Source organism: Clavelina lepadiformis, chromosome 2, assembly GCF_947623445.1.
Source record: "Clavelina lepadiformis chromosome 2, kaClaLepa1.1, whole genome shotgun sequence".
Classification (NCBI taxonomy): Eukaryota; Metazoa; Chordata; class Ascidiacea; order Aplousobranchia; family Clavelinidae; genus Clavelina; species Clavelina lepadiformis.
The window spans coordinates 16,556,652-16,576,333 of record NC_135241.1 but is presented as its reverse complement, the minus strand read 5'-3'; the positions used below and the strand labels follow the sequence as shown (position 1 = coordinate 16,576,333).

The 19,682-nt window shown below is 32.8% G+C and overlaps 1 protein-coding gene across 3 annotated transcripts; it reads left to right on the top strand.

The window, feature by feature from the left end:
- The first annotated feature begins 3,475 nt into the window (after positions 1–3,475).
- LOC143447259 (phospholipid-transporting ATPase ID-like) lies at positions 3,476–19,645 on the top strand. 3 transcript variants are annotated; one of them, XM_076947273.1, is made up of 32 exons: positions 3,476–3,733; positions 3,811–3,869; positions 4,839–4,952; positions 5,854–5,952; positions 6,064–6,125; positions 6,270–6,342; positions 6,815–6,885; positions 7,406–7,488; positions 8,102–8,290; positions 8,424–8,482; positions 9,187–9,261; positions 9,705–9,826; positions 10,302–10,410; positions 10,504–10,632; positions 11,297–11,462; positions 11,780–11,896; positions 12,048–12,134; positions 12,341–12,444; positions 12,632–12,701; positions 12,790–12,920; positions 13,104–13,268; positions 13,465–13,554; positions 13,730–13,828; positions 14,288–14,471; positions 14,578–14,659; positions 14,755–14,896; positions 15,532–15,615; positions 16,689–16,780; positions 16,995–17,148; positions 17,279–17,417; positions 17,541–17,671; positions 18,386–19,645. In XM_076947273.1, exons 1-32 carry the CDS (start codon positions 3,697–3,699, stop codon positions 18,716–18,718), a joined length of 3,651 nt encoding a protein of 1,216 aa, XP_076803388.1. In that variant the 5' UTR covers positions 3,476–3,696; the 3' UTR covers positions 18,719–19,645. The 3 variants fall into 3 exon arrangements, with proteins under 3 accessions (XP_076803388.1, XP_076803387.1, XP_076803389.1); XM_076947272.1 differs by having other exon boundaries at positions 10,504–10,647; XM_076947274.1 differs by lacking the exon at positions 15,532–15,615 and having other exon boundaries at positions 10,504–10,647.
- The last annotated feature ends 37 nt before the right edge of the window (positions 19,646–19,682 follow it).

The following is a 19,682-nucleotide window of genomic DNA, read 5'->3' as shown; positions in this document are numbered from 1 at the left end:
AGAAGTGCACAGGATGCCTTTGCATACTAGACTCCAGCTACTCAAATTGTGACTTCGTCTGGCTGTGCACTCCTTCACTGGACCCAGAAAGTTTGTTTTCAGTGCACCGGATAAGTGAGCCAAGAAATTTGCTGTCATAATTTGCCCTACGTCAACATAATAAACCTACTTACAACATAGAGCAAAATGGCATTTTTGCACCATAAAATAGGTGCAGAAGCCAACTTTCTGCGCCGGGTTTTTCAGTGCATCATACAAACTTTTCAAGTAGGTTTTGTTTGTCGTTTTCATTATTTTTTTCAACTTGTTTAGTGTATATTGCATTCAGTGGCCGGGTCTAGTATACAACTGCACAACCACAGGATGCCTTTGTATACTAGACCCCGGTGGCCGTGCTAGCCATTATTTGTGCTAACATTTACTTCCAACATTGCAGTCTATATATGAATTATTCAAGTCATTTTGACGATTGCAGTAATAAAGTAAGGTACTTCATAGTACCTCACTTTTCCTCATTCAATAAATTAGTGTTGCCAAAGTCATACCAAGTATAGTGTAGCTTCGCTGAGTATCATATACTGAAATATGAATTGTATAAATGTTTATGTGAGTTACCAACCAGATGCTTCGTTACTAAAATAGGCTATGTGATTAGGTTAATAGACCCTTTTCAAGTTACTCTCTGGGTTGCAAGGTTTTTTCGATCGCCTATACTTAACAATGGAAAATGTCGACCAACTTTGACACATCCCACATTTCTCAGTTAGTCTGAGGATAGACATTATCATAACGTACCAGTGTGTGATTTATAGGCAGAATTCCAGACATTGCACGCTCTCGTCGCACTGCCTGCACTTTAGTCAATGATGCCTCGGGTAGGCTAGCCCAGGGATCGGCAAACCCTGGCACGCGAGATGATTTGACGGGCACGTTATATCACATTAAGAAAATGTAAAAAAGGCCTTACAAAAATGTTTGGCACGCGAGTTGTTGATATTTTGACATACTGCATATACACACTGCATACGAAAGGTTGCCGAGTGCCGACCCCTGGGCTAGTCTATTTGTAAAAAACTTCATATAACGCAAAGTAAAGCGTAAATAAAATAGGTTCTACTGATCACACAGCCATGGTTTTTACATCATTAGAAGCGTAATTTTATTCTCTATATTATTCTCTATATTATTATATATTATTCTCTATATTACCGTAAATTTTTAATCAACATCTTTCAGGTGGTAGCAAAAGTTGCACAACAATTTTTGCGCCAATGTGCGAATGCAAAAAATTTCACACTTATTCGAGCTAGTTTTTCTGTTTTATGATTGGGTAATTTTACTTAAATAGACATCAAATATTCATAAGCCCTGCCGAACTTTTGTCATAAAAAAGGCATTTTTCGAAAATAAGCAAACGTATAGTACGTTATACGTCTCGAATAGAAACCATAACCTTAATTCTTTTGTAAGTATTTTATACTCATTTTAAGCAAAAGCGCCTTCTAATCGTATCGTTAATTTTTGCCATTGACTGTAGGGAGCGAAAAGTAAAATGCTATTCTTGTTAAGAGCGTTCTCAAACATGATACGATAAATACTTTTTCTAGTCATAATACATATATTTGACATATAGGCCTATACCGTATACCGCATTCACCAAAATATTAAGACCAGGTTAAAAGAAAACGAGCCAAATACCAAGAAATCGGAGAAATCAGAAGTAGCAAATCTTTTTATTTACTGCTAAAGAACATCGGAAACTTATGATAAAAGAACATCCAAATCCACAACCGTCAATCAATGTTCAACATCGACGTGCAATCAGAGGCATTGTACTTATATAAATTGAAACAGTCGACACTTTTCCGTTGCTACAACCTTATCACACGGCTCTATCTTTTATTGTTTCAAATTAGTTTTACTTGCGCATTGTTATCATGTCCCTTTATTAGTAGCAAATAATCGCACTGTCTAAGATTAATTTAAATAGAACTAAGAAGGAGTAAAGATTGAATCTCAGTCTACTTTTTGGCTTCAAATTGCAATTATTTTCTATAACGCATATTTGCGTTTCGTGATACACTTCGTCAAATTTTTAGACAATAAACTTCTGTATATTTTCTGTTTTCTTTTTTGAAGAACTCAACGAAAATAGCAAAATCGTTCGCAACAAACGTGTTAAATATCACGCCTGACAGCAATTACAATACGGAACGCAAACAACTTGAAAATAACAACAGAAAGAATGGTAACTAGCGCAAAAATTCAAATTGCCATCGGTAAAGTAGCTTTCAGATATGCGTTCACTCACAATAATGACAGAGGTAAGTAAGCTTTTCGACTTCATGTTGGGTGAGACTGGGATCCAAGTAGGTGTATTTAACGTGATACCAGCGGTCGCAATCATCGCATTCTACCCACAACGTGTGACTCAAAGGATTTTACAGTACAGTACTGTGAAACTATTACGACAAACATTAATTCGCTTGTGTATTACTTGTGTTAAGTATTACACAACAAACATATTCGCCATAAAGACCGCGTACACTGGCGGCTATTGTTAAAATATGAGCAAGGACGATTGATGATTGATAACTTGTTTTACTTCTGCTTCGATGGTATGAGTTCTCATGGCGTGACAATGCTGTTACAATGGCGTGACAATGACAAACGGCGTGACAATGCTGTTAGTTGCTTAATTCTGTCTATATGTATTACTAAATGATAACGTTCCCATTTTTATTTATTATCGGACACAAAGGCTTCCACCTTCGGGCAAAGCTTACTGAATGCTATATTGCGCAGTAGTAAACAGTGAAATCAATCACGTAAAAAGGAAGGATTGCAAACATTACAACGATATATATGGCACATCAGTTCAAGCGAGGTAATTTATCTGAACCTCATTATGGAGAATTCAAGTCCAGTCAAGAACTGAATTGCAAGATCCCAAAATAAAATTTCATCATTTCCAAACAACTCATGAGTCATGACTCGTGACGTAACCGTCACACTATCTTCGCATATTGGCTACCTCACCAAAGTTGGACCGTTGTAGAAAAAGTAATTAAAAAAGAAACTTAAAGATGAAAGAGCTCCACGAAAATTTAAAGATACTTAGAGAAGGAACTGTTGTGATGGTGTGCAAAAAAAGAGCTCTCTAGCTCCTATTATTCGCGAAAAATTAAAAGATTTGTACAGGGACCAATTTCTCGCCTCAGTAAGAAATTTAGCTTTTTTTGAGTACGGTGTGTTTGTCTTGATGAAAAAGAAGGATAATTTGTTGGTAGAAACTTCAAAATTGAAATGTTAACAGAGAAGGGCTTTAAAATGTTGCACACGAAATTTCATTTAAAAATATACAAAACTAAAAATTTGATTAGCGATTTTTGACAAAATTTCGCTTACTGGTTATTTTTACATATTGCCTAGCCTACCCTATGTTCGCTACCAACCTGTGAGATGACATTATGTTCCATTTTCTGTTTTCATTTCAGATATTGTTGGCAATAAAATTGTTTAGATTGATTTATTTTTTAGTAAAACTTTGGACATGCCATTATAGTCACACCTTTTTTGTCAGCTCATTTATACCAAACCAAACGGTTTAAAGAAGGTTTAATTAGTGACTTAGACTAGAAGTCTGGTAGGAATACATGACCCAACAGATTTCACTATCATTTGTTGTTTGTAGCTATGGACATACTGCCATTCTTTAAAAAAATAGTGAAAGGTATGGTTATTTTTTCATCGTGAATTAATTTATCCAATTAAGCCGTTTTTTTATTAACTGGCTGGTATTTGTTGTAGAACATCAACGGGATTTGGTCGCCAATGATTCTGTTTACAATGCGAAGTTTAACTATGCTGTAAGTGGATTTGATAAGCTTATTATTTTATTTGAGCCAAACATGATATCAAATTAGTTTGCTTTATTGTGAAATCTCAGATAATCTTATTGTCATGCCAATAACTGAAATAATATTGGAACTTAAAAGTGATTACTGTTTTTGAACTTTTCATAGGCTAGAGTACAGTGTTGTTTATAAATGATTAGCATACAATGAAAACTTGTTAATTTAACTTCACTTAATATAGAATTTTAGGCAATTCAAGGTATATAATATAATTGCTTGTGGCAAAATGTTTGCATTGCATATTAGTTATAAATAGGTATATACATCAGACAACCTGGGATAAATGGAAACAATTTAATGAAGTTGTTTAGCTTAAACTTAACAAGTTTTCACTGTATATTACTTACAAGAATAATGCAATGGATATGATAGTTAAAGCTGCTTAATGTGACAACCTTTGGGCCATTGGTCACAATATCTGAATGGTTGTGATAACCAAAGTGGCCATAACCAGGCCTGGATCATGTAATTAACCACAAATTACCTAAAACTCACCTTTTTGTTACTTACCACTCATTGGCATGTTTATGCCAAAAAGCTAAACATGATCAAGAATTATCCCAAAAGAAAAGTAACAACTGACTTAATAGTCACATGTCACACTTGCAGAAAACAGGCATCATGCAGGTAGAAAGCATGTATGGAAAGTAAGATTAGACAGGTGACATACGTATGAAAATAAGCTATAATATCCAAATATAACAACCTGGTGGGTAGCGAAAAGAAACAAATGTGAGGAAGGAGGTAAAAATTCATCAAAATGTCCGAAGTTGGGTTATTCGTGGTTGCATTAAGCAGTTTTTCATGTATGATGTATAATGAACTTTTCTTTGAAATGAGACTTAACGTATGATAAAAGTGAGACATAAACCTAACAGCAGTATGATTTTAATCAAAACTTATTAATATTTTTCACAACAGATCAACGAAATTAAAACATCAAGATACACTTGGTACAACTTCATCGTGCTTAATCTTTTCGAGCAATTTCATCGAGTTGTGAATATTTATTTTGTTGTACTACTTATTTTACAGGTATTACATGTTAGGAACAAGAAATACAATAGTCTGTATTTCCTATTTCTTGTTAGTGTTATGAATACATCAGTCATTTATTTTTGCTGGCTTGCAATAACAATACTCAATAAATACTAGTGTTTGTATTTATTTGTTTGCATTTTCGACTGTAAACAAATACTTTTCATTTTTTTAATTTTATTTCTAAAGTTTATTTTTTGTTTACTTCTATGTTCTTTTGTGCTAAAGTATATTAATTTTGTAAGGGTTTGATGTGTTTGTTTTCTCTGTTATTTGTTGTGTGGTAACCAAAATACCAAATAAATTTGACCTTTTTTGATAGTTAAGTTAATATAGTAATTTCGATGGTATAGAATGATTAATAAAAGCTTGGTGTGTTTAAGTGTTTGTTAGTGTGTACATGTTGTTCAAGCATACATAGTTCATTTAGCTGAAATTTTTATAGGCATTAATTACTTACATATCATACACATATACTGAATATTTTTGGTGAATGAAACAAATTACAAAGGATAGGAAATAAAAAGCACTACTAAAACTTTCAAGTTAGACTGAAATAATTACACTTGGTTTAATATATATATGCTGTATTTTTATATTCATTGGATGATGAGATATATATAACATTTGTGCTTAACTACTTATACATACTTCATATGTTGAAAAATTGTCTTGCTGTAAATTTTAGAGAACTGAAATCGCTGTTGGCAAACTAATCCCATATAAATTCATATAATAGTGACTGAGTGTGGCTGAAGTCAAAGAATGTTATCTGAGCCTAATCTTCAAAAATACCTATATTGTTGTCTTACCATGATAAGATTTTGTAGTACTGCATTTCTATGTTATGTTTGCATATCCAATTCATCACATACAATCATAGTATATATCTTTTTAGTACATACCTCAAATTTCATCGTTGAATCCAACCACCACTCTTATTCCAATTGTTTTCGTGTTGGCTATCACAGCAATCAAGGACGCGGTTGATGACTTTGCAAGTTGTTGTTATTTTGCATTACATTATAAAAAACTGAAATTTTCAAATTTTTATGTTAATGACAATAGTTAGTGGTGCTGTACATCTTATTTTATGCTTTGTTTTTAGAGAAGACACAGAAGTGATCACTCAGTTAACAACAGAATATCTCACATATTAAGAAATGGCCAGTAAGCTACTCATGCGTTGCTAACCCACCCTGCTCTGATAATATAGGATACAAGTTTTCCTTGAAGTTTTCAGTCTTTTCACAGTATCCTGTTGTTAGCCAATTTGTGTACCTTTATCTTGTAACTTCATTTGTGTACCTTTAGGCTAGTTGAAGAAAAATGGATGAACATAAAAGTGGGAGATATAATCAAATTAGAAAATAACAACCATGTAACTGTAAGTTTTTCAATTGCAACATCTTGTCACAGTTTTATGATAATGCTTTAGTGCAATCACTTAATTAGTGGTAAAATATACAATTTATCCATAGCATATACCAAATTTGTTTAATATTCATAATCTTTCAATGCTGTAGGTTAATTGCAAAACTATTTAATATCATAATAAGAGTGCAGTGTTTGACATCAAAACGGGGTACGACTGACTGTGTTAACATTGGCCACATTCCTTTTAAAATGAGTTAATGTGTTGATTTGCCGCAATGCACTGGAACATGTTAAAAACATTTGCAATTTTTATATTGATGTTATTTTTGTCCACGTTTTACATTTGCAATTTCCTTTCACTGTGCAACCAAATACCTCTCAAGGCGCACCAGTGCAGCACAGTGCATAATTTGTTTTCTAATCATAACTTTACTGCTGATTTTGTAAGTACATATTTTGATCTAATTTTAATATTATTGTAGGCTGATATACTACTTTTGTCAAGTAGTGAGGAGCACAACCTGGTCTACATAGAAACGGCAGAATTGGATGGGTTAGTATGGTTGAACTATCAGCAATATCTGCTACCATTCTTTTATGCAACTACCAGCTCTGTTGGTGAATGCATAAAGATGCTTAAATTACTTTTTGCATATTTATTTGTTGAAACTTGTAATTTGCCAAATCAAGACGAACACGAAACTTCTCCAAATTGCATTCTCACACACTTAGTCGTAGAACAAATTGTTGTGAGTAGTCAGTAAGACAGTAATATTTTACGCATGGGGTATTGTCATGCGATTAAGCATGCTGAGGTTCAGATTATTGGCGTGGCCATAATTCTAATCTCTGGGCCAGTCAGTAGGTTTGCTAACTTATAAAATTAAAAAGATTTTTTACATTGAAAAGTTGCAAAAAAAAACAGTGATTATTCAGACAAACACAAGTAAGATATTTATACAGTATATTTAATTAGAAAATATTTATACTGATTGATAGATTATTTTGAATTGAAATTTAACTTGTAAATGAGTTTTCACATTTACGGTATTCATTAATCTTGTTGTGTGCAGCGAAACCAATCTCAAAGTTAGACAGGCCCTCCCAAATACAGGAGATATGAATGATGATTTACGAAAATTGTCAAATTTCAAGGGTAATTTTTTTGTGATAGTGCTTTGATGCTTTTTGTAATTGTTTTTGATGTTGGTTGATTATGATTATTGTAATATATTCTGACTACAATGGTTTGTGCTTTACCTATTCTAGCCAATACCTGTTCTTAATATGCTTGAAAAATTGCTTTTGTTTTGGGTTAGTGTTTTATATTATAATTTCCTTCTGTATGATTAGATGCTGCAAATGACTTAGTGCATTGTATTCAATGCTCATGCACTTATAATTTGTATCCTGTTAGCTAATTAAGCATTTGAACTGTGCAACAGAAAACTCTTGAATTGTTTATTGTAAAACTGTGATAATCTTAACATGTACAATTGATGCAATTAAAGCCCACCCTTTACTTCTTTGGCTAGTAGCCATGATGTCTTTTTTCTGGAAAATTAAATCAAGATAATTATAACACAACAACATAGATATTAATGTCGAATAAATGTGTTAGTTTTAGTGGAAATAATTAATTTTGATGGAGCAAATATTCTTCTAGAATTATTGGTTAAACTGTGTTTATCTTGATATTTTAGCTTGTTGCCAACTCCAAGAAACTAAATTGCATCGGTGTGAAATGATAATGCTTTTTTGTGCAATAGGAGCTGTGAAATGTGAGACTCCTAATAACCATCTTCACAAATTTACTGGTAATTTGTATTGGGGAGAAGAAGCTTTTCCACTTGACAATGAAAAAATTTTATTACGAGGCTGCACACTGCGCAATACGGAATGGTGTTTTGGTTTAGTTTTATTCGCTGGACCCGACACCAAATTAATGCAAAATACTGGTAAACAATTTTTGTGATAAGTATTGCTTTGTGAAGAAAGATTTACTGTAATACCAGTACAGCAGTTTTTTCCTTCCGTAATGCGTATGACTTTCATTTATTATGACATGCTTATCATATTGCATTTTTGAAGGAAAGTCTATTATGAAAAAGACAAGCATGGAAAAACTGATGAATAAGCTAGTGTGGCTGGTAAGAATTATAATATGCTGCTAACTGATGTTGTTAATTAATTATTCAAACACATGATATTTTTTGTTGCTATATTGTGAAACTTTTCATAAAACAGTAGTCTATTATACCATATTATAACTAGTCTTCACATATATATATATATCTATTAATTGCTGCTGCTAATTTGTCTATGGCTTTAAAACTAACTAACTTCAAGCACATCTTGACATTGTGCTACATTGTGAACGTTAATATAATAAATCAGTGGTTACTACAATTTGCATGACAGACAGACAAAGTTAGTTATATCATGGTTCAGCAAATATTTTTTTGGCTCAACCCCCAAAAAATAGTTCTAGAGCCCTGTGCATCAACATTTTGTGAGGGTGATTAGTATGGTTAACTGAATTGAAACTAATGCTAGATTTAAATAGTGTAAAATTGCTAACTAATTGGATTATAAAGAAAGCTTGTGATGAACAGAACAGGGCTTTATTACTTCTGAAGGGCTGTAGATGAATGGGCAAAAAAATTGTAATGCTATGATAGTAGATTAAGGTTTGCAATGTGATAATTGATAACGCTGTATAAATTATAAACTTTATGATGACCTAAAGCAGAAGGTCCTGTGACTTATGTTTAGTCGTGGCTATTTGCAGACCATTGACTTTTTCTTAAGCAAAAATGACTTCTTTGGGTAAATGTTTGAATGTTGTCAACAGATTTTTGCTTTTCTACTTTTATTGGCGATTATTACAGCCATTGGCAACAGCATATGGGAATCAAGCACAGGAGAGGTAAAAAACCATCTAATATGTCAAAACGGTTCTGCTTTGAAAGATATATTAGTGTATTTACATGTGTATTTCTTATCTATACTCATCTGTCATCAACTCCAAGCACATTTAGTTAATAGGTACATGTATAATACCACTCCCCTCTACACAGAACCACTCCAGACTTAACCAAATTCAAATATGTATTATATAATGCGAATTACATAATGTATAATATGCACACAGTTATTATTTACTATTAGAGAAGTGTTATGTATATCTTACATGTAGCCTAATGTATATCTATATATACATAAACTTGCAATCTTTAAGTCTAACCAAAGTCAAAATCTAACTGTATCACCATTACACAGTAGTAATAAAATTAAAGCTTTTGTTACTGGTATGAAACGAATATTTAAAAGATATTAACAGTTATTCAATGAATTTACATGTATTGACAGAGCTTTCAAGTATATTTACCATGGGAAGGTTTTGCCAGCAGTGCTGCCATGTCAGGCTTTCTTAGTTTTTGGTCATATATTATAATTTTGAACACTGTTGTGCCTATTTCTCTTTATGTCAGGTAAATGGTTTAATGCTTATGTATTATGAAAATCAAAATTTCTTGTTGTCAGGATTTTGTTTATTCACACTTTGCCTGGTGATGCTTCACTAAGGCTAAAGTGTATGTTGAATGGGTAGAATGTTTGTTTAGTTGTTTGGTCTAATTTGCTTTGTTCAAATTTTACACTAGGCTACTGAAAAAGGAGTTATTATACTCATGATTCAGCTGTTATGCTGTTAATCATCTTTGTGAAATTTCCTGACTGTAGTTGTGTAAGGAAAGTAGAATATTTTTGGAAATACATTAATTATCTTAATGTTTAGCAAAATATCATAAAACTATATAAGTGTTACTGGAAATGTTGTTAATAATTTTGATACTGTAATATTTTTTCTTGCAATTACATTTGGTAAACTTCATCATGAAAGTTTTTATTATCTTTTTCATTAATGCTTATTGCATTCAGCTCCATATCATATTTGTCATATTTTAGTGTGGAGTTTATTCGCCTTGGTCAGAGCCTCTTTATCAATTGGGATCAGAAGATGTACTATGAGAAAAAGGATCTCCCAGCAGTTTACCGAACAACTGCTTTAAACGAAGTAAATACCTGTTGCATATTTTGATTACTGAATTGTTTTGCTATTCGAAACAAAATATGTTTCTTGTGCTTAATGAAAATTTTATGTTCTTAGGAACTAGGTCAGATTGAGTATGTGTTCTCGGACAAAACTGGAACACTTACACAAAATGTTATGGAATTTAATAAGTGTACAGTTGCTGGGAAGCGATATGGTGATGTGTTTGATGAAGACGGCAATGCGGTATATCCTGATGAGGTGCATGGTTTTGTTGCCCTTTTATTTTTTTCCCCATGTAGTATTTACTCTTTATAGCTAATTTCATAAAAATATTAGCTTAATTTTTCTTCACTTATATAGAGAAAGCGAATGTTAAAATAAGCTACCAGCCTCATTGTCAAAGTTTTAAATTCAATTTATTAGCATGTTGACTGAAGAACAAAGTTTCTAGAACTAGTAAATGTTTTATAAGTTACTACAATTTCAATATCCTGATGTTGAAATTCTCATGTTACATTTAAAAATTAAATTTTCATTTTTTCATAGATTTTTACATTTCATTTAATTTCAATATTTATGACATTTGTTAAACTGTTAATTTACATCTTATCCAATTGTTTATTTCTGAGGAAAGTATATTGATGTCCTGTACTTATAAGAGGAAGTTACACATTATGTTTTGTTGGAAATATTCTGTCAGGATTTTATTTCTTTATCTCCGCTTGCGATAATTTTCTTCTATGAGCTTCTATGTTGTCTTAAGCTGAATGTATTGGACTTGTATGAGAACATATATCTACGTTATGTTAATTCATGTTATTTTATGTTTGGTGTATCAGGTTCTAGTTTTATATTTTGTTGTTGTATCAAATTGTTTGAATAATGCCAAATACTTTGCTTTTTGTAGTACACCTCAAAAGTTGATTTGTCATACAATATGTATGCACAAGAAGGCTTTCAATTTTACGACTCTCGCTTAGTGAATGCTATAAAAAATCATGATGAAAATTGTGAAGAATTTTTTCGATTGATCTCAATTTGCCATACAGTGATGCCCGATGAAACATCAGATGGTATAAAAAGCTATGTTTTTAATATTTGCAATGAAGTTTAAATTGTAAATTCTATCATTTGTGTCTGTTTAAAAACATTTTTCTTTCGCTTTCAATACATTTTATCATGCAAGATGCAACTCAAAAGTTGAAAGTAATGATTTTTGTATGGCATGCATTGTTAGTAGGTCAAAATGAAGAATTCTCGAAATGTACATTTATTTTATCTCAATTCTGATGGCATTACAATCATACACAATATTTGCTGACCTTTTCAGTTTTTGATTGTGCTATAAATTTAGTCTTTAATTAAATTGAATTTTCTTGTTGTGAACCAGGAAATTTGGTTTACCAAGCACAGTCCCCGGATGAAGGTGCGTTAGTTGCCGCGGCACGAAACTTCGGTTTTGTCTTTAAATCCAGAACTTTTGACACAATCACCATAGTAGAGATGGGTGAGCTGAAAATGAGAAATAAAGTTTAAATTGTAACACCTAACATCACATTTGATCAGTTTGTCGACAGCTATTTGCGTAAACTGATAGAAACAGTGAAAGCCTTCAATATTACCTTATCTTCAATTATTCATGACTTATCTTCATTCAGGAGAGGCAGTTGAATACAAAGTACTGGCTATTCTTGACTTTGACAACGTTCGTAAAAGAATGTCAGTGATTGTCCAGGATCCTAAAGGTGCTTTTTAAATATTGCATCTTGGAGAGACTGTTCATTACATGTTTTGTGTTAAGACGGAGGTGCTAATATCATAAGGCTGCAATTTCTTTACGAAGAAATTACACTTTAGTTTGAATTTACATCTCATTCTGTATGAATTGTTCATGACTTACAAGGAAACTAACTGTGGACTGCTGTGTTAATGGTGTTGTGTATGTTTGCAGGGAAAATTACACTTTACTGTAAGGGAGCCGATACTGTTATTTATGAGCGGTTAGATGCTCATTCAGATGAAGACATGAAGAAAATCACAGAAGAACATTTAGAGGTAACATAATTTCATACAAAACATTTTACCGTCATCACCTATTTCTTTAACTCAAAATACATCTATCTCTCAAATCATCCTAATCCTAATTGAATTTGCAATAGTCTCATGCATAGTTTAGTAATAATTTTGTTCTACTCAAACATGTTAGTGGTGATATTATAATTGAACTCAATTATTCAAAAAGGCTTTTGCATGTGATGGCCTGAGAACACTTTGCTTGGCAAAAAAACATTTGGATGAAGATGCATATAACGGTTAGTACTATGTTTTGTGGTTGCTGATAGATTTAGGTTGCAGAAAGTGTCTGTCATCTTTTTCATCCTATTGTCAAATGTTAATCAGTCTGGAAAGAAGCTCATGATGAAGCAAACACAGCATTAGAAGATCGCGATGATCGGCTCTCAGCTGTGTATGAAGAAATTGAGAGAGATATGATTTTGCTTGGAGCGACCGCTGTTGAAGACAAACTTCAAGTACAGTGAATACCTTAGCCAAGTTTATTTTTGTGTTCTGATTAATTTTTATTATTAAATAACTGTATTCTGCGTTAACTTGTATTCTATTTGCCCAATTACATGGAATATTGTATTTAACGATGAAAGGAAATTATGTTTGATGTACGTTCTTAAGTGCATCCTATCTGTGTTGATTTTCAGGACGGCGTGCCTGAAACCATAGCTAACTTGGCAAAGGCAAACATCAAAATTTGGGTTTTAACGGGCGATAAACAAGAAACTGCAGTAAACATTGGTTATTCATGTAATATGCTTACTGATGAAATGAAAAACGTTTTTATTATCTCTGGATTCAGTTCAGAAGAGGTAAGAAATCTTATCAATGTTTTTTTTAATTTTTATTATTGTGAATAATCAATTAATCATATTTCATAACCCTGATCAGTTATATCTTTTCAAATAGCACTTAATTGAAAATTTTCAACATTAAGTTACGGCTTAGATTGCTGGTATCTGTTATACTATCAATTGTTGTTAAATTATTATATTGTCATCAATGCAGGTTGAAGCCAAGATATCAGCAGCCATGCATGAAATCCATGCAAGTGAGCGATCTAACTTTTCAACCAATTTGCACGATGATGATGTACAGGTTTGAAAAACAGCTGCTATAACTTCCTTCCATCAGTGGAGTTCTAGCATTACACTGATTGTAATACATCGACAACATTTTTGCCTGAATGTTACACTATGGCACTTGTGGTTTGAAGCTGTTGACGTATGTATTAATCACCAAAAAATGAGGATTTTTATTCTTCTTTGTTTAGTTTATAAATCACACGTCTTCTGAGGAAAATGGCCAATCTGTTTCGATCTTGTCTGGCAGCACTGATCAATATGGGCTGGTTATTAATGGCCAGAGTTTGGTAAGCTGTTTCTAATGCTTTCATGATTGTTTAGTAACCAATTTTTTAATTTTTCTAGTTTCTAGTTTCCATTTTTCCTTGATAATAAACAATTCAAAATACCTTAAATATTGACTTCATACGCCCATAAATGAAACTACCAAAGCAATGTATTTTATTTAAAATTTATTACACATGACCTTTATGACTGTATTCCGGAAGCATTTTCTTTAACGAGATGACTGCAGAGTAAAGTTTAGCTAAAATTTAACAATTAGGCATTTTTTGTGTCACTCATAATGTGAGTTCATGTGATAAATCTGATACTTGTAATATCTCCATAGATATATATTCGACCAGTGTTTAACTGATCGGAATTTTTTGTTTTCAGAAGGAAACTCAAATCAACAATACCATTTTGTCCCTATAGTTGCACTATAATCAATAGGCCTATAGATTTTTAATAAGGTATTTTTTCAGGTGTACGCTTTAGCCAATGACTTAGAGCTGAAATTTCTTGAACTTGCATCACTGTGCAAGGCAGTGATATGCTGCCGTGTCACGCCATTGCAAAAAGCCAAAGTTGTACAATTGGTGAAATGCAACAAAAAGGCCGTCACTCTCGCCATTGGTGATGGAGCAAATGATGTGAGCATGATCAAAGGTGGGTTTTATTTTGTAGTTTAATTTGGTATCTTTAAAAGAAATTGCTGCTTACACTGCAACAACTTTCTTCTCAAGTACCAGATGATTACTGCTTATTGTTTTAGCTGCACACATTGGAGTTGGCATAAGCGGAGAGGAAGGCACGCAAGCTGTTCTTTCATCTGATTTTGCTCTTGGCCAATTTAGGTAAAGTATGATAGCTTTTTAGGTATATTTCGATATGTTTAGCATTGTCAAACATATATTTTTAGAAATTGCATAACTATGGCTGTCTTTTATAGATTTTTAGAGCGCTTGCTGTTAGTCCATGGCCGCTGGTCATATGTCAGAATGAGCAAGTTTTTTGGATATTTTTTTTACAAGAATTTTGCATTTACACTTGTCCATTTTTGGTATGGATTTTTCAATGGCCTTACTGCTCAGGTAAAGCTCAGAGTATTGTAGTTGCAATTTTTATTGCTAAAATAAAAAATGTACGTTGTCAATATGAGTTATTCATACCTTTATACTGTTTTAGAAAAGTTTGTCAGCATTTGTCATCCACAGGCTTCCTGAGTGTATTAGGCTTTTAAAAATTCTAACAACAATATTTTTCGTACAACAGGGCATATACGAACCCTGGTTTGTTGCTTTATACAACGTTGCGTATTCATCATTTCATGTTTTATGCTTAGCTGTGTTCGATCAGGTAGAATCCATTTTGTGTGAACTATAAATAACCAATCTTGTCACAACACATTACATCTGCACTTCCATTGTCATGTGTGTTTTTATCACGGCAATGAAAATAGTTGTTTGGCCTATGTACCATTTATCTGTGGTAAAACCAACATGGCTCTGTTCATCGTAATAACTTTAACATGCCATGGCAAATGGTTGGAGTGTTCATAGAAGTGTTAAATTTCAGAAAAAATTTAGATGTAGTAAATCTTACTATCTTGTCGCATGAATTGCACCAGTGAAAGATGAGGAAGTCTATTGTGGCTACTAAGCCACGCATTTTCATCTTTGTTAGATCTGTTCTAATTTTCCGTATTCTGTTTTTTCCGTTGTAACAGTCAGCATACGACGATTGGTTTGTTACGCTGTACAACATCGCTTATACGTCCACACCTATCTTTGTTCTAGCCATTCTGGATCAGGTAATTGGCTACAGGCCTGGCTTGGTGGTAGCTTGGGTAAATTTGGTGATAGAGAATGGAATGTAACTCGGGATTTTTACATAAATGTTTGCTGATGGTTTTCTTGTCTGAATCTTTTCTTTTAATTTTAGAGTTAATATGCATCGCTGATTATAATTATTATTTAATTTTAACTCACTGTGAAACGTTATGTTTCTTGAGCTGTGGCCACTTGAAAGATTAGTTTGGCTGGTCAAATGTATAACTGCAGGTGCATGCTTTTGAGAAGTATCAATTACTGTGCTGAATCTGAATTAATTTTAAGCATAACAAATTATCTGGTTATGATGGCTTATCTTTGTTGATTTTTCTTGCCATATTAAAATTTGCCTATTTCTTTTTGAGCATGTCTTGTAGGTTTTGACCAGGAATGTGCTGAATTAAATACAATTCCAACTATTACGCACTAATGCTGTCTAATTTTCTAATTCTCACAAATTCCAATTGAACAGCAGATTCTGGACGAAGCCTTGATTATGCAAAAATAAGAAAAATTGGAAAGTTTCTACTTGTTTGGTTAACATTAATGATGGTGAAATATTTAGTATTTTTTTAATTTCAAATCAAATACGCAAGAAACAATTTGATTTCTATTTTGCCTCAACGAAATGAAAACTTTGAGCATGATTTCTTTGCTCGTCAGAAATTTTGCAATGATCAAAGTTGGCAGATTCGGGTTCATACAAATATAAAAGTTTGTTATTCGTATTTTCTCGAACCAGATCTCCTATGATTTGGCACATTCCTTGTTCAGGCAGATTCTTGTGCAGTTTTACTGCACTTTCATACCTCAGCATGCATTGATACTTGCATGTCCCAAATAACAATTACTAGTATGGTTAATTTGTATTGTGTGCATACTGCCAGTACTACTACTACATTTTGTTATGTTTTTTCACTCATTTAATAAAGACAATTTTGAAACAATAGTACAAATCAATATGTTCTTGTAACTAATGAAACGATATTAACAGCTGTACGCCCCAAAAAAGAAAGCAACTGAACCAAAATGCTATTTTTTCTAATGTAAACAGGACTTGGATGATGATTTCAGTGTACGTTTTCCAAAATTGTATCTCCCAGGGCAGAAGAATGAATTGTTTAATGTTAAAATATTTTTTGTGAGGTTTGTGCTTTAAATACAAAAATAACAATGAAATGATGATGTGCTTTACTCTTTGTTATACATATCAGTTGTAGTTCCTAACCAGTGCTTTGTACTTTTAAATTATTGCAGTTTTTTAAACATCAGACTCGTATACACCTATTTACAATCTACAAAGCTTCTTTGCAGTGGCATATAACCATGATGTTTTCATCTATTGTTATTTGTGGTTTAGCCTTTTTAGAGGCATTCTTACAAGTTTGGTCTTGTTCTTCATACCGTATGGTGCCTTCAGTACCGGAATGGCCAGCAATGGAATGGACATGACTGACTACCATACTGTCTCCATGGTGATATCGACGTGCCTTATCATTGTTGTTTCACTTCAGGTATCAACCACACCACGTAATGTAAGGTTGAAGCAAACTACAGTTTGTAACTGACAACCATATTTATGATGCGTGCCAAATTTTAAGAAAGCTGAAATCAATTATTCTTCTTTATCTTCTTATATTTTAGGCTGCACTAGACACATCTTTTTGGACACCAATAAATCACTTTTTTATCTGGGGTAGTATTGGTATTTACTTTGTTTTTACATTTGCTATGCACAGCGATGGCCTTTTCCAATTAGTGCCTTCACAGTTTCCATTTGTTGGTCAGTATATAACACTTGTTTTACACTGTATTTTTGCTTGGTACTAGAAATTAGTACTGTTTATTGAATGAATAATTTATTCGGTTGTTGGTTATTTATTATAATCCAATGTGTATTTTACAGGTGTTTCAAGAAATGCATTTACACATGCTGCTTTGTGGCTTACCCTTCTCTTAGTAGTGATGATATGCATTTTACCTGTTGTTGCTATAAGATTTGCATACGCTGTATGCTGGCCGACGTATGCTCAGAAGGTATATGATTTTCTACAAAACTGTTTAAAAAAAGAATTTTATCAGAAACAATAGGTTATGAGCGTTAATTAGCATCCTATATGCTAATTATAACAGTTTTAAATATGATAAGCTATTTACAGCAGCAGTTTAATGCAGATGCCATCTAAGGGCTTACGAAGGAAAATAAGAGGAGTTAAAGCATGTATAAGATTAAAACAAAAAATGAAATTGGCACAAGTAGTCACCAGAAAACCAAGGTTGCAATAAACTGAATGTAGAAATTATACCGGGTCAATCAAGAAGTGAACAAACTGTCAAATAGTTTCACCCTAGCATAGAAGTTTGAGCCTTATAGGGCATTGATATGCTGCTTTCACTATGGTGTACACTTTTATTTTGATAAAAATCTTATATTGTATTTACTTAATAGTAAGTCGCATATGGTGGTACAGTAAACGGCACTGAAACATAGTATGCACATTGCACAAACACTGTATGCATCTGCAATATATTCTGTATTTTCTATGACAGTATCACAAACAGATAAAGTTTCAGATTGGTAAGAGAATTTAAACTGCCCTCGATTGCAAGCTGCTCGTAAATGTAAACCCCAAAAATGATGATAAAAAACTTTATTAAGCCGCAGCTTACAATCGAATAAACCTGGTATATGCTCCTGCTTCTTTTTATGATGACGTCTTTCAAGACATACCTAAGTGCGTTTTTATATAGATATTACAGATTCAGCTGAGGGAGAGAAAGAAAGAAAAGAAAATGAGAATCAAATCTCCCGATAACTTTGCCAATAATCTGAAGCAACGTTTTCAAACTAAATTTAAAATCAAGAGAAGAACATCTCGTCCAAAGTCCGGTTATGCGTTTTCACATCAGCATGGATTTGGCGACCTAATCACCTCTGGTCGTATGAGCATGAGAAGGAAAAATCAACCGCCAGGGTCCGATAACAGAACTTCTGAAATTGCCACAGTTTCCGGATCACCAGCTATTGAATCAACCGACCAACCTGTGATGACTGAAACATACAAAAAAATAAATATTGACTAAAATGGCAGTCTGTTATGGACTTATTCCTTTCCATACATTTTCACTCTTGCCTTTTTGTGCTGATCCTTGGTGGGTAAATGTTAGTTGAAATGTATTTTTTGAATAATTAAAGTCTTCTAAGTTTGGCGGGTTTGTTGGATTTGTTGGAGAAAAATGTAATTCAATACAATAAAAGAAACCGGGTTTCTTGGGAGAACCATGATGTAATTTCTTCAGTGATATACCTCGGTGCTCCAAAGCTTGGTGTCTGAGCTTGTGTTCCCTTAATTTGTGTTCAATCAATTTTTATTTGATTAATTATTATTAGTATTATTTATTATGTTTCTCGTCACTACTAGAGCTTGGGCATTGTAATTATTCAGGTACAAGTCAGATTTGAATATTGTGGTTTGTCATTCTAGAGTTGAATAACCAAATTATGTGTTGAAACTTTTTGGACCATTTAAAGCTTGATCATTTCGACATTTTACCAACTACTGACAAGTTGTTTGTTTTCTATAAATAGCATACTAGTTCGTCATGTCATCTGATTAGTTAATCATTAATTTTTTCAGCGATGTTGAGATAAAGCATCAGTATATTGAAAGGTTTTAAGACCAAGACAGTGAATATTATGTTGTGGTATTCAGTATTGCTTAAAATTTAAAAAAGCTTTTAACTTTTGTACTTAGACAACACTGTAAAGTGGTAGAGATTTTATGTTAAACGATCCACTTAGTCAATTTATAGCACTACACAAAAGGTTGAATTATTGTTGTAGTATTTCATCAGTTTCAGTAATATATTTTTTAAATGTATGCTTGTTGTTTATATTTGTTCTGATGTATTCTTGCAATCAGTAACTGCACATGCTTTGCTACTTTGCACTTGCTAGATTTTAACCTATTGTTATACTTTCGCAATTGTGAATAAACGCTAATTCTGTTATAGTAGCTGGTATGTATATGGCATATAGATTTGCTGA

Bases quoted from the DNA above. Each gene is read 5' to 3' on its own strand.
- LOC143447259 (XM_076947272.1), top strand. From the start codon at position 3,697: ATGGACATACTGCCATTCTTTAAAAAAATAGTGAAAG. The intron at 14,472-14,577 runs GTGGGTTTTATT...TTATTGTTTTAG, and splicing joins TGATGTGAGCATGATCAAAG to CTGCACACATTGGAGTTGGC. The intron at 14,897-15,531 runs GTAAAGCTCAGA...CCGTTGTAACAG, and splicing joins TCAATGGCCTTACTGCTCAG to TCAGCATACGACGATTGGTT.